This window comes from Mytilus galloprovincialis, chromosome 5 (genome assembly GCF_965363235.1).
Source record: "Mytilus galloprovincialis chromosome 5, xbMytGall1.hap1.1, whole genome shotgun sequence".
Taxonomy (NCBI): Eukaryota; Metazoa; Mollusca; class Bivalvia; order Mytilida; family Mytilidae; genus Mytilus; species Mytilus galloprovincialis.
In genome coordinates, this window is record NC_134842.1 from 99,846,330 (window position 1) to 99,859,145 (window position 12,816).

The following is a 12,816-nucleotide window of genomic DNA, read 5'->3' on the forward strand; positions in this document are numbered from 1 at the left end:
AATGCACCTGCTTATAGACCATTATTATTCTAATAAAATTAAATATGCTTCTAGGACAATCCATCAGTTTTTTTCTTTTGAGAGCCCTATCACGTGTATTAACATGCCAATGGTAGGATTTGAATCTTGTATAAATGACGAAGGCTGATTTAAGGGGTCACGGGTCGGAGGGGTCCTGATCCCGAAATCCCGGGCTTAAAAACATGAAATCCCGAGGTGCCGAATTTAAAAAAAAAATCATATCCCGACATCCCGAAATTCGAAAAAAATATTCCCAGACCACGTAAGAACCAATCCCAAAATCCCGAGCTTGAAAACTCACGATCCCGACGTCCCGAAAAAGGTCTTGCCTCCCTCAAATCTCTACCCTACTGTCCGTGACTTTGGCTAAATCACTATTTTAACTTTCAACAATAAATGTTTATACTCCATTTTAGGACAATTATGTTTTCTAGTATGTGCGTTCGTTCGTTCGTCCATCCGTCCGTCTGTTCGGCTTCAGGTTAAACTTTTTGGTCGAGGTAGTTTTTGGTGAAGTTAAAGTCCAATCAGTTCGAAACTTAGTAAATAATTATGTTCCCTATTTCTTTCTAATAATCTTTCTAATTTTTAATGCTAAATTAGAGATTTTACCCCATTTCACGGTCCACTGGACATTGAAAACGATAGTGCCGATGTGACATCCGTGTGCTATGGACATTCTTTTTTCCACATGTTTTACTTATTTTAATATATATGCAACTGGTATAACCCCTTAAATAGTCATTTCTAAGAAAACAGTAGACAGAATACAGAGAGTCTATATATATAGCTATGTATATCTTAGTAGTATAATTGTAGTTTACATGTAGATAAACGCGAAAAATAATTGTCCTTTCTAAGAAGGTATAATAGTTGTGGTTCTTGTGATCTAAAAACCATAATATGGAGAACGGTCTGATTGGCTTATTCATTTTTCATTTTTGTTATCCATCATACGATTGGTTGTACTTGTGCATGTTTAAAACCGGAAAACCTATGTATGACTGAAAGTCAGTCAAATGACGGAATCAAAATCCGGACACTTTTTTTGTCGTTTTTCTCCCAAAATAAGTCAATCTGAATAATCATAAGAATGGATGACAAATGCAACTATGCATGTTACCAATAGGACACAGAGGCATGATGATTAATTTATTGTGGAAGGAAGAGAAGCGACACACAAAATGAGGTCTTCTCGTTTAATAGTATAGATTATATACCTGCATTACATACGGAAAACCTCAAATTCACCTCTGTTCAGTGGAGTTTTTGATGCTTAACCTTTTGTTTCCTATAATTTGGTTTGTATACAGTTAATGCCTTTTTGTTGATGTTCGTATTTTTAGCCATGGAATTATCAGTTTGTCTTCGATATATGTGTTGTCATAATATCCCGTTGATAGTTTGACTTAGTAATTTCAGTAAAATTGACAATTAAACACTCAATACATTTTTGGCAATCATGCTTCATTGCTTGACGAAAGTATTACTGTTATAATCGATCATAACCCCTTACATTTGACCCTTTAGATTCGTCCATCTTGTTTTAGGAGGATGGATAGAGTGTCCAACGACGTGTACAAAAAACGCAGTTAGGTTTTGTTCGTTACTTAATTTTGTAAAACGTAATTCAAAGTATTGTTTTGTCAATAATAAATGGAGGTGGTCTGTAATCAAAATCATAAACAAAAAACGTGCAAAAATAAAAGTTTTAATTTTATAACATACATTTAAATACAAAAACAAGCAGTAGATACATTTCAATTCTATAAACATACAACTGAGGAGATGTTGGATGGCTTAAAACAATATTTTACCAGATACAAAATCCCATCGAGGCATTCAATTATTGGTCCATTTGGACAAAACACATACAGACAATAAGAATGTCTGTCTTAATAACATTTTCAATAACATCATTCACTTTCTCGATTGTATACCTCCCTCCTAGTAATCTCAACTGATGTACATTGTTATAACTTCTGTTGTCACAATGTTTGACTACTGAAGTCAGTAAAGATAGTCTAATTATTATGATTTTAATTAACAATCTGTCAGTTCATAGTAGTTTTTTATACGCATACATATAATTGCAAATACTGATATACGTATGTATAAGAAAGTAAAACAAAAATATTTATACTTAAATGTATTTAAAAGATGATGTCCATAATACATCAAAAGGATAATGATGATTACAATAATAACGAGAGTGATGGAATAAAAATGAAAAAAGTACGTTGTACAAAGCCCCAACTCGTCATGTACTCTGGGCTAGCAAAATATAAGCAGTTTATTTCTGAGTAGCACTATTAATCCTTCGGTTTTATTTCTATTGATGTGCTGTCATTAATCTATATCAAGTAAAGTTACAAAAATACCGAACTCCGAGGGAAATTATGAACGGTAAGTCCGTTATTAAATGGCTTCAAGTGCAAACAGATCAATCGAATAGATAACACCTGTCATATTCCCGACTTGTTTCATGCAATTTTTTTGTGGAGCCAAATGGTGGATTTAACTTACACGTGTTTTGGTATAATGAATTGTCTACAGCATGGTATGTATTCAGTTGTTCCTTGTTGTGACAATACTATGTTGTTATTAAATATACTTGAATGTTAATCTTAGTAATTCAAATTTGTAAGCAAACAAGCAAAAACATATTATTATGAATTAGAAAATACATTGTGTTCTGTTAAATTCTTCCTTTAAATTGTAACACGATGATGACTGATGTGAAACGCGCGTCTGGCGTACTAAATTATAATCCTGGTACCTTTGATAACTATGTACCCATATTTTGACTATTTTATTTATTATGCCTAATTAGTTCACGCATCATTGTAAATATAACGGAATTTGATACGTCTGTAATCAAATGGAGAGGTTTAGCGCTATTAAACCAGGTTTAATCCTCAATGTTCTACAATTGAAAATGCCTGTGCCAAGTCAGGAATATGACAGTTCTTGTCCACTCGTTTTTGATGTGTTTTGTCATTTGATTTTGTCAAATGATTATGGAATTTCTGAATAAATTTTCCTCTGAGGTTAGTATTTTTGTGATTTCACTTTTTTTTAACGATGGAAAAATGAAATACACAAAGCCAAAATTGTACAATGAATATAATTGTTCACAATCGCAAATTGAATCAAAGCATTCCTGAGGAATAATTGTACTTATTTTACCTCCTGAAAAAGAATTTTATTTCAATATGAAAAGAGATATAAATGTTTAAAAAAAATAACTATACCAGAATACAAATGAATATATTTTGGATGTTTAATTTAAGTAAATATTATTAGAAATAGTCATTGTGTATAGTTAAGATTGACGACCCATTCTGTTTACTCCAAATCCTTAACTTAAACATAGTGTGTTTGATGATAATATTTGTTTATCGCATTCGATGTTTTTTTTTTATTGTTTTCTTTTTCGATTTCTATCACAATTGATTATAGATACTTAGCACCAACATACATCCACGACCAGAAAAGTTCGCTCCTAACACGGCGTCACCCACGGTAAGTATATTTTAAGAATAAAAAGTAGTAAGTACACAAAAAAAAAAGTAATTTGTCCAGAAATATTGTTCTTTTAAAATCTTAAACAATACAATCTAAGACTATCTCATCTTGCAATAGTATTGAAACATTTGATTTTTCTACACTTTACCCATTTCAAACTAAAAGACAAATTGAAAGAGTTGGTATTACTTTGTTTCATATAAAAGAATGGTCAACGTAGCTTCGAATATCTTGTCTTGGGGAGGGATAAATCCTACTTTGTACTCTGAACCTGACATTATCAAGATGCTTGATTTCTTGATTGACAACAAATTTGTTTTTCAACAGACTGGTGGAATTCCAATAGGAACCAATTGTGCCCCTCTTCTTGCCGACTTGTTTCTTAATAATAATGAGGCTAACTTCATACAGGAACTTTTTAGGAAGAAAGATAAGAAGTTAGCAAACTCCTTTAACTTTACGTTCAACTACAGTCCGTGACTGGTGTAAACTTCCCACTAACACCATACACCTTTACACCTTATACCTTGTACCATTACACCATACACGTTACACATTACACCATACACCATTCCCCATTCTATCTAAACGATTCGAAATTACCAAATAACGCAATTAAATTTCAAATATTAAGATTATTATTATTATTGTTTATATCTACAATCCGAAAAATTAGATTAAAAAGAACTTCCTTTTTAACCAATGAATTGTTGTACACCGTTCATTCACACCATTCCTGATCGCACGTTACACAATCGCTACATTCCTTTTACACCATTACACCATTCCCTTACACCATTCACCATAGCACCATACACCTGACACCATTACACCATATGCCATACATCAATGTAACAATGTTTTAGATTTTAACGAGAGAAATTTATGTATTACTGAAAAATTATTACACCAGGGTTTTTGATATCACAAACTAGTCAAAACATTTACTAAATTTTATCATCGGTATAAAGACATCATTCGTAAATATAGCTCAACATGCAGACTTCTAATACGTTGAGGTATTTCACATCCAATTTTTTATGGAAATATTCTTTATCAAGCACAAAGGTGTCAGTATTCACCTCAGAAACTTACAAAACCTTTGAATAGACTTAATAAGAAGGGATATAATTGCGATACTGTTGTCAAGTCATTAAAGATTGCATGTTTTGGCGTTAATATTGATTCACTTATAGGGTCTTAGCATCGGAAACACATTTATTCAAAAAACAGTTGTTGGCATGACACGGATTATGTTCTTCTCATATATGTTATGATGGTATGATACTAAACCCCTAACGGGAAGGATTGTGCCTGATGTTCATATGATGAAATCATAATCTTTCAGTCAGTTCAATTGAAGTCTGGAGCTGGCAGGTCAGTTAACTGCTAGTAGTCTGTTGTTATTTATGTATTATTGTCATTTTGTTTATTTTCTTTGGTTACATCTTCTGACATCAGACTCGGACTTCTCTTGAACTGAATTTTAATGTGCGTATTGTTATGCGTTTACTTTTCTACATTGGTTAGAGGTATAGGGGGAGGGTTGAGATCTCACAAACATGTTTAACCCAGACGCATTTTTGCGCCTGTCCCAAGTCAGGAGCCTCTGGCCTTTATTAGTCTTGTATTATTTTAATTTTAGTTTCTTGTGTACAATTTGGAAATTAATATGGCGTTCATAATCACTGGACTAGTATATATTTGTTTAGGGGCCAGCTGAAGGACGCCTCCGGGTGCGGGAATTTCTCGCTACATTGAAGACCTGTTGGTGACCCTCTGCTGTTGTTTTTTATTTGGTCGGGTTGTTGTCTCTTTGACACATTCCCCATTTCCATTCTCAATTTTATCATTACACCATACACGGTTTTTTGGGAAGTTTACAACATCCAAGGGCTGTACCTATATATATATATGATGTGCTCTCAATTAATAATACAAAATTTGGTGACTATGTTGAACGAATCTATCCCATCGAACTAGAAATAAAGGATACTACAGATACAGCTAATTCAGCCTCATATACTGACTTACATCTAGAAATTGACAATGGGGGTTGTTTAAAACAAATCTTTACGACAAAAGAGATGATTTCAACTTCCCAATTGTGAACTGTCCATTTCTATGTAGCAACATTCCAGCAGCGCCTGCATACAGAGTATATATCTCCCAATTGATACGATATTCCCGTGCTTGTATTTCCTATCACGATTTCCTTGATAGAGAATTACTACTCACAAGGAAGCTATTTAACCAAGAGTTCCAAATGGTGAAGTTGAAAATATTCCTTCGTGAATGTTACGGACGCCATAACGAGTTGGTTCACCGCTATATGGAATAACCGTTTCACAGATAATAGCGGATATGTTCCTTATGTCGTAACTACAATATTTTCACGAATTTGATCTACCGAATTAGACTATTTGTCGGATTTGAAAGAACATAATGCATACGACGAGTGCCACATGTGGAGCAGGATCTACTTACCCTTCCGGAGCACCCGAAACCACCCCAAGGTTTTGGTGCGTTTGTGTTGCTGGGTCTTTGGTTTTCTGTGTTGTGTCTTCTGTGCTTTTATTTGTCAGTTTGTCTTTTTTTTATTTTTAGCCATGCCGTTGTCAATTTCTTTTCTATCTATGTGATTGACTCTCCCTTTGGTATCTTTTGTCCCTCTTTTTCTACTTTAATTCAAATTTTACATACGCCTCCGGGTGCGGGAATTTCTCGCTACATTGAAGACCTGTTGGTGACTTTCTGCTGTTGTGTTTTTTTATTTTGGTCGGGTTGTTGTCTCTTTGATACATTCCCCATTTCCATTCTCAATTTTATTGTATATACTCGTTATTAAGGGTACATTGATGCTATTGCCGATCTGAAGTCTGTTGTCATGGGCAATTATTGAAAGGTAACAATATTTACAACTAGCTAGAATCTGTTGAAAAATATGTTACAAATTGCAAAAAATCGTTGTGCTAGCAGGATGAGATCGATCAAAGCACTACAAACACTGAAGCGGAAAAACAACGACATGATTATTACGAGGTAAAGATAGTTATGTTAGGTATAGCGCACGCAGAATCACAACAAGCAATGGAAAATATGAAAACCCTAAAAAAATGCATTGACGGTAAATTATTAGCATTGAAAACACTTTTTAATAAAGACACATGTGCTCCAATTAAATAATCAAATTTATGATATCAAATAAAACAAAACTACAATTCTTAGATGCATGCATTATACTGAAAACAGTTGATATTGAAAAATGCATACACAGTTACGAATGAAAAAAAACGTAGTACGTGTAAAAGTTGATTTACCATTCGTAATGAAACAGGCACGAAACGAACTGGCAACAGTTGCATATATAGTATGCAGAATAGAATCTGATGAACAATTACAACCCATAATAAAAGTAAGAGGCAAGGTTCAAGTCATAGAAACATGCTTTAAAACGTCAATAACTGTCAAGTTCATGTTCACCGATTTGACTTAAATTTTATTTTTAACTGTGTAAAACATTTATCCATATCATAAAAAAAGGCAAACATTAGAAATTTACTTGGCTTGAGCGCAAGAATATGTTACTTCGTTTTGTGTGTGTGTTAGTCTAGAAGCCATCTAATGAACTATCGAGATGACCTCCAGAGACCTGCGTTGGTCATATAAGCGATGTTAACATAAATATAGATAAAAAAGAAACGAACTCGTTCATTGAAATTTTTCAAAGTCTGTTTAATTTCATATTCTAAACTAGAAATATATGTTAATCATCGTTTTTACCTGTATAAGAATGCTATTTTGTGGATCGAATCAGTCAATCTGTTTTATTGTTCAATGATGGCATTCTTTTTCTATGAATAACTCAAAACAAACATAGCATGCGTTATCCATTCTCTCACTACTGGGATAAATTGAAGGTCACATGAATACGCCTTGAAAAGATTTCGATAAACTAATAAAAGCCTTTCATATGAACAAGAAGACCTATGAGATTTTTCATCAATGTGATAATAACTCAACCACACCATAAGTCAAAGGACCATGCGTTGATAGACATTAAGTGTTTGGCTTTCCAAGTTTTTGGTTAATTTGTACTAAATTGTTGATACCGCATACTTTTAATTCACAAACCTTTTATAACTTGTTATGTTTAACATCAGCAACTGCATCTTCTTATCAAAATCAAGATTACATACTACTTGAAAGCCTGTATGTACCAACATGTCTCCATCTACATATTAAAATATACTGTGAACATTTTAAGTTTTAACGGGATTTCTAAAACAATATGCATTTCTCTAACATGCGTAAATGTTTTGATATGTTGTTGTTTAGCTCTTATTTTTTCCATACCTATTTATATTTGCATGGTAAGAACAATTTACTTCCCTTTGCTAGCTTATATATTATAGTTTGTTTATCTTTACTTTTTATGGTCAGAATCAGATTAAATTAGATACTGCTTTTTGGAAAAATACTTATCTCATGAATATCCATTCTTACATGCAAGAGAGCATATATACATGCCGACATGATTATTTGCATAAAGCAAAAGAGCTAGAACATAACAGCCTTAAAATAATACAAAGGAAGAAAAGCTTATCTAATAATACAAGTCAGACTTATAGTTGCTTTAGTATCGTTTACCCAAATACCATAATCAAATGTAAATGATGTACTAATTCAAAACAATCACTACTCAGTTATATGAATTAGTTCATGAGTGAACGAGAACCAGGGAAATTAAACAAGGCATTTTGCGTCTGGTGCAAATACTAAGTTGTAATCTTGGAATCTATGATGAGCTTATGTACACTGGTAAATGATATTAATTATTTCAATACTTAAAATGACATTATACATAATGTAAAAAAACAATATGCAGTTGTAATTTAAAAAAACGATACATTAGAAAACAAATACAAGATTTATATATACATTATAAACGACCATTTTTTTTAGAAATATTACTTATTGAAAGCCGATGGAAAACTATTCCATATTCATCTTATTAATAAAAAAGAAATAAAAATGAAATACAACAGAAATAATTGATAGATAATGTTGTATATTTTAATTCGTATTACAGTACTTACAATGCTTACAATTACTAACTAGGTCTATTTAAAGATACAGTATAGTGTCTAACAAGGCCGGAATAAGGTATCGGTTCTTGCTATATTTAAGTAACAAACGTCAAAATTTTCAATCAAGTATATAAGATTGATGAAAAAAATATCCACTACCCTTTTTGTCTTTTGTAATGATGTTTAGTTATGTATAAACTTGCTACCCTTATATTTCATTGATAATGACATTATATTAAAAATGTTTTTAAAAAGAGTGTATGCAGAAGTATTGTTGTTAGTGTTTTCCATCATGTTGAAACCTACACAAGTTATAAGAAGTAGTAAATGTATGTCGGACTTTTGAGAAATTGTGCACGAAACAAGTTGTTATGTTACCATTGGTTTACGATACGTGTGTGCTCATTATTTGTAAACTTGTCTATGACATATTACCTTCTAATTAACAAGAGCGTTGGAACAACAACAATCGCAAGTCCCCCAACTGCAGCACCTAAATAAAGTATTTCTGGACTGATAGATTGGTTACTGTGTTCGTACAGTTTTTCTGAACTGGTTGTCTCCTTACTAGGTTCGTACAGTGTATATGAACTGGACGTCTGCTGATTGGGTTCGTCCAGTTTTTCGGAACTGATTGTTTGCTTACTTGGTTTGTACAGTTTGTCTGAGCTGGTTGTCTCTATACTTGTTTCGTAAAGTATGTCTGAACTGGTAGTTTGCTCACTGGGTTCGTACGGTTTTTCTAACATGGTTGTCGGCTTACTAATTTCGTAAGTTATATCTGGACTGGCAGTCTGCTTACTGTGTTTGTACAGTATTTCTGTAGTGGTAGTCTGCTTACTAGGTTCGTACAGTTCTTTCGAACTGGTTGTCTGCTTACTGGTTTCGTAGAGTTTTTCCGACATGATTGTCTGCTTACTGGTTTCGTACAGTTTTGCCACACTAGTTGTCTGCTTACTGGATTCGTACAGTTCTTCCGAACTGGTTGTCTGAATACTTGTTTCGTACATAATATCTGATCTTGTAGTTTGTTCACTGGTTTTGTACAGTATTTCTGAGTTGGTAGTCTGCTCACTGGTTTCGTATATTATTTCTGAGTCGGTAGTCTGCTCACTGGTTTCGTATATTATTTCTGAAATGGTAGTCTGCTTACTAGGTACGAGTGTTGTTGACGGTTTGCACATATTATGTTCCTGGTTGTAGCATTTTCTCTCAACAATGCATACATCGTCCTATAACCACAAAAATATTGTTTGTCAAAATTATCAACTGTATATTAGTAAAACTTTTCTATAATTATATTTTTGTAAACCTGTCTGAAAAAAAAGTATGATAAAATAGGTGAATGACTGATATTTATATGAACGAAGGGATCTGTTAATTCTTATTATAATGTGGTAGCTTTAAATGAACTAGTAAGTTGCGTTTATTGGTAAAGTTTCTATTAAATCTTACGGATGATATTTTTGACATTTATTTCTGACTTTATAATTTACTTTAAGTAATTCTTTTCAAAATGATGTCAAAATAGGTAACAGATGATAATTGAAGAAAATAAAGACTGAATGAATACAGATAAACAATAGATTCACGGAAGAAAAGTTGTAGCAAAGATTAAAACAAATATGCCGTAAAAAAGAGGTCAAAGCAGTTGTATTGTAGATAAATTAAGAAACACATAATTCAGTTTCGGTGGTTGTCATTTGAAGTTCACATATTTAACTTTAAAAAAACAAACTACAAACGTCCTACAAAAATGGAGTATAGGCTAGCATATATAATTTGATCGTTTGTTTGTTTTGAGTATTTACCCTCATTTTACAGTCCACGGTGCCGTTTCGGTTTTTGCAGATAGTGCACGTAGAATCATACACTATTATTGGAGAACCTGTTGAATACTTGATCTCATCAAAGGAGACTGCCACCAAGTATGCATCGAGTACTGGAAAGTTGGGTGATTTACTAACATCCATTTGTTCTAGTGGGCATTTTACTTCAGCAAAAGTTATCAACGAGCCGTCAGTTGTAACATTGCGTACATCATTAGGTTTTACTTCATATTGCACGATCTACAAACATTAATCAACATTAATGATATTGAATTAAACAAGATGAAATGTTATGGATGTAATGGATGATTTCAGGCGGCGAATCAGTGGAAATTAAAAGTAAGAAGTGGAACGAATTGTTAGAAAATGTAAAAACGCCATCCAGGTATCTTTCTATAAGATTTAAAATAATAAATAATAAATAAATTGTAAAATACACTTCATACTGTAGGATTTCACATATCATATATTCGTATGCTTACTTAAATTATAATATGGAGCCTCGATACATCTGTTTACTTTTAAATTATAGACACAAATTATTGACAATGAGTAAAAATGTTAATCTGCTTAATTTCTATCTGTCTTGAAATTTTCAATTATAAAATTCAAAATTATTATACCAGCTCTTGTTGGGTTGCTGCCCCTAAATTGTAAATTTTAAGGAAATTTTGCAGCATTTGATTATAATCTTGAATGTTATAATAGTTAGAAAGAAACTGCATACGGCAATAACATTCAGCAAAGTTAAATCTTCAAATAAGTCTGCATGACATATATTGTCAATTGACCTCATAGGGAGTTATTACCCTTTAAAGTCAAATTTAACAATTTTCCTATATTTTTGTAATCTTTTACAGAAATATTCTGCTGAAAGAAATTAGTCAAATTTAATCAAACTTGGCCACAATAAGCACTAGGCTATGTAGTTCTAAAAATGTGTTCGTTGACTCTGCCTGCCAACCAACATGGCAGACATCAATGACTAAGAACATAGAGAAAAAAAAAGTTTTTGACTTATATCTCTGAAACTTAAGCAAAAGTATAACGGTTGCATTATATCATGCATGGATTACAAATAAAAATATCCGGTGAGCATCACAGGCCTCTTGCTTTTTCTGGTTGTATGTTGGGGCGTGTTTGAGTTGACGGTTTTGTGTTTAGAACGTTCAACGCAAATAAATAAAGGATACATCATTTTGCTTCAGATTTTATTTTTTTTTTAATATTTATATATATATATATATATATATATATTTAGGCGCTACAGCTTGATTTAATAAGAATTTATATTTACAGTGCCCAACTTAACTTCAATGCTTGTAAATTGTTTGGTTTTACTAGTTATATCGGGGACTTTGATGACTTATCATGAGGATGATGAGGTATTGTCGTTGTTAACACCAGTATATTAATTTATTTCTACATCATGTGGTCTATAGTGAAGAATTGACTCGTTGGCTATCAAAGAAAATCTTCTTTTTGTTTCATCCGGCGTTAACATGTTATAAGTCTTTATTTAAAATAACATTCAAACAATGCCGAATATGTATCTATTTAAATCATGTATAAAGATTTGCAGTTTGATAGGAACCAGGAATTATGAAATAATAAAATTAGTTCAATGGTTTTAACGACACAAAACGTGTCTGAAAAATATAAAAAAATATGTACCTGTGCTTCCATTATGCGACATTTTACTCTGTCCGATTCATAAAACCCATTTCCAAACACCGAAATAAAAGAGCATGGCCTTTTTGATAAATCACAGAATGATTCTTCAACTAATCCGAATAATTCAGGTCCTATCCGGCGGTCAACTGAGCAATCTTCACCTTCGAATCCCTCATCACAATCACATATCCCTTTAAATGGTTTTAAAATGATAAAGGCAACAGTAGAGTACCGCTGTTCAAATAATTCGTTATAATTCGAATTAGTTCAAATGTTTGAAAAAAAGTGTTTATGCATATATCAAAATCAATATATATATATATATATATATATATATATATATATATATATATATATATATATATATATATATATATATATATATATATATATATATATATATATATATATATATATATATATATTATATATTATTACTTGGATGGAGATTTGTCTTACTGGCACTCATACCACATTTTCCTATATCTATCTAAGTACTAACAATGTCTGGAGCTAGTTCTATTTGTCCTTCCATAGCAGCTTATATAACCCCCGGTTTACGGCTTTGTCTAGACTACATATTATATTAACAAGATTGGTATGTGTTATAATCATTTTGAAAAATGTCATGTTTTGATTATTTTTACATCGTTTATGTCCCATTCTCCTCAACT

General features: G+C 32.2%; 1 protein-coding gene across 2 annotated transcripts in view; it reads right to left on the reverse strand.

Annotated features, from left to right (window-relative positions):
- Positions 1-1,716: 1,716 nt before the first annotated feature.
- The window catches only part of LOC143076879 (von Willebrand factor D and EGF domain-containing protein-like), a 33,282-nt gene continuing 22,182 nt past the window's right edge, over positions 1,717-12,816 (reverse strand). Inside the window, exons 15-19 of one of the 2 annotated variants that reach the window (XR_012978821.1) lie at positions 12,143-12,333; positions 10,451-10,708; positions 9,075-9,871; positions 7,684-7,783; positions 1,717-3,213 (exon numbers count right to left, since the gene is read on the reverse strand). Coding sequence is in view for 1 of the 2 variants with exons in the window: in XM_076252767.1 (XP_076108882.1) it covers positions 3,207-3,213; positions 9,075-9,871; positions 10,451-10,708; positions 12,143-12,333 (1,253 nt within the window). In the remaining variant the exon portion in view is untranslated. The remainder of the gene's footprint in view (positions 3,214-7,683; positions 7,784-9,074; positions 9,872-10,450; positions 10,709-12,142; positions 12,334-12,816) is intronic. The other variant, XM_076252767.1, reaches the window with a different exon arrangement.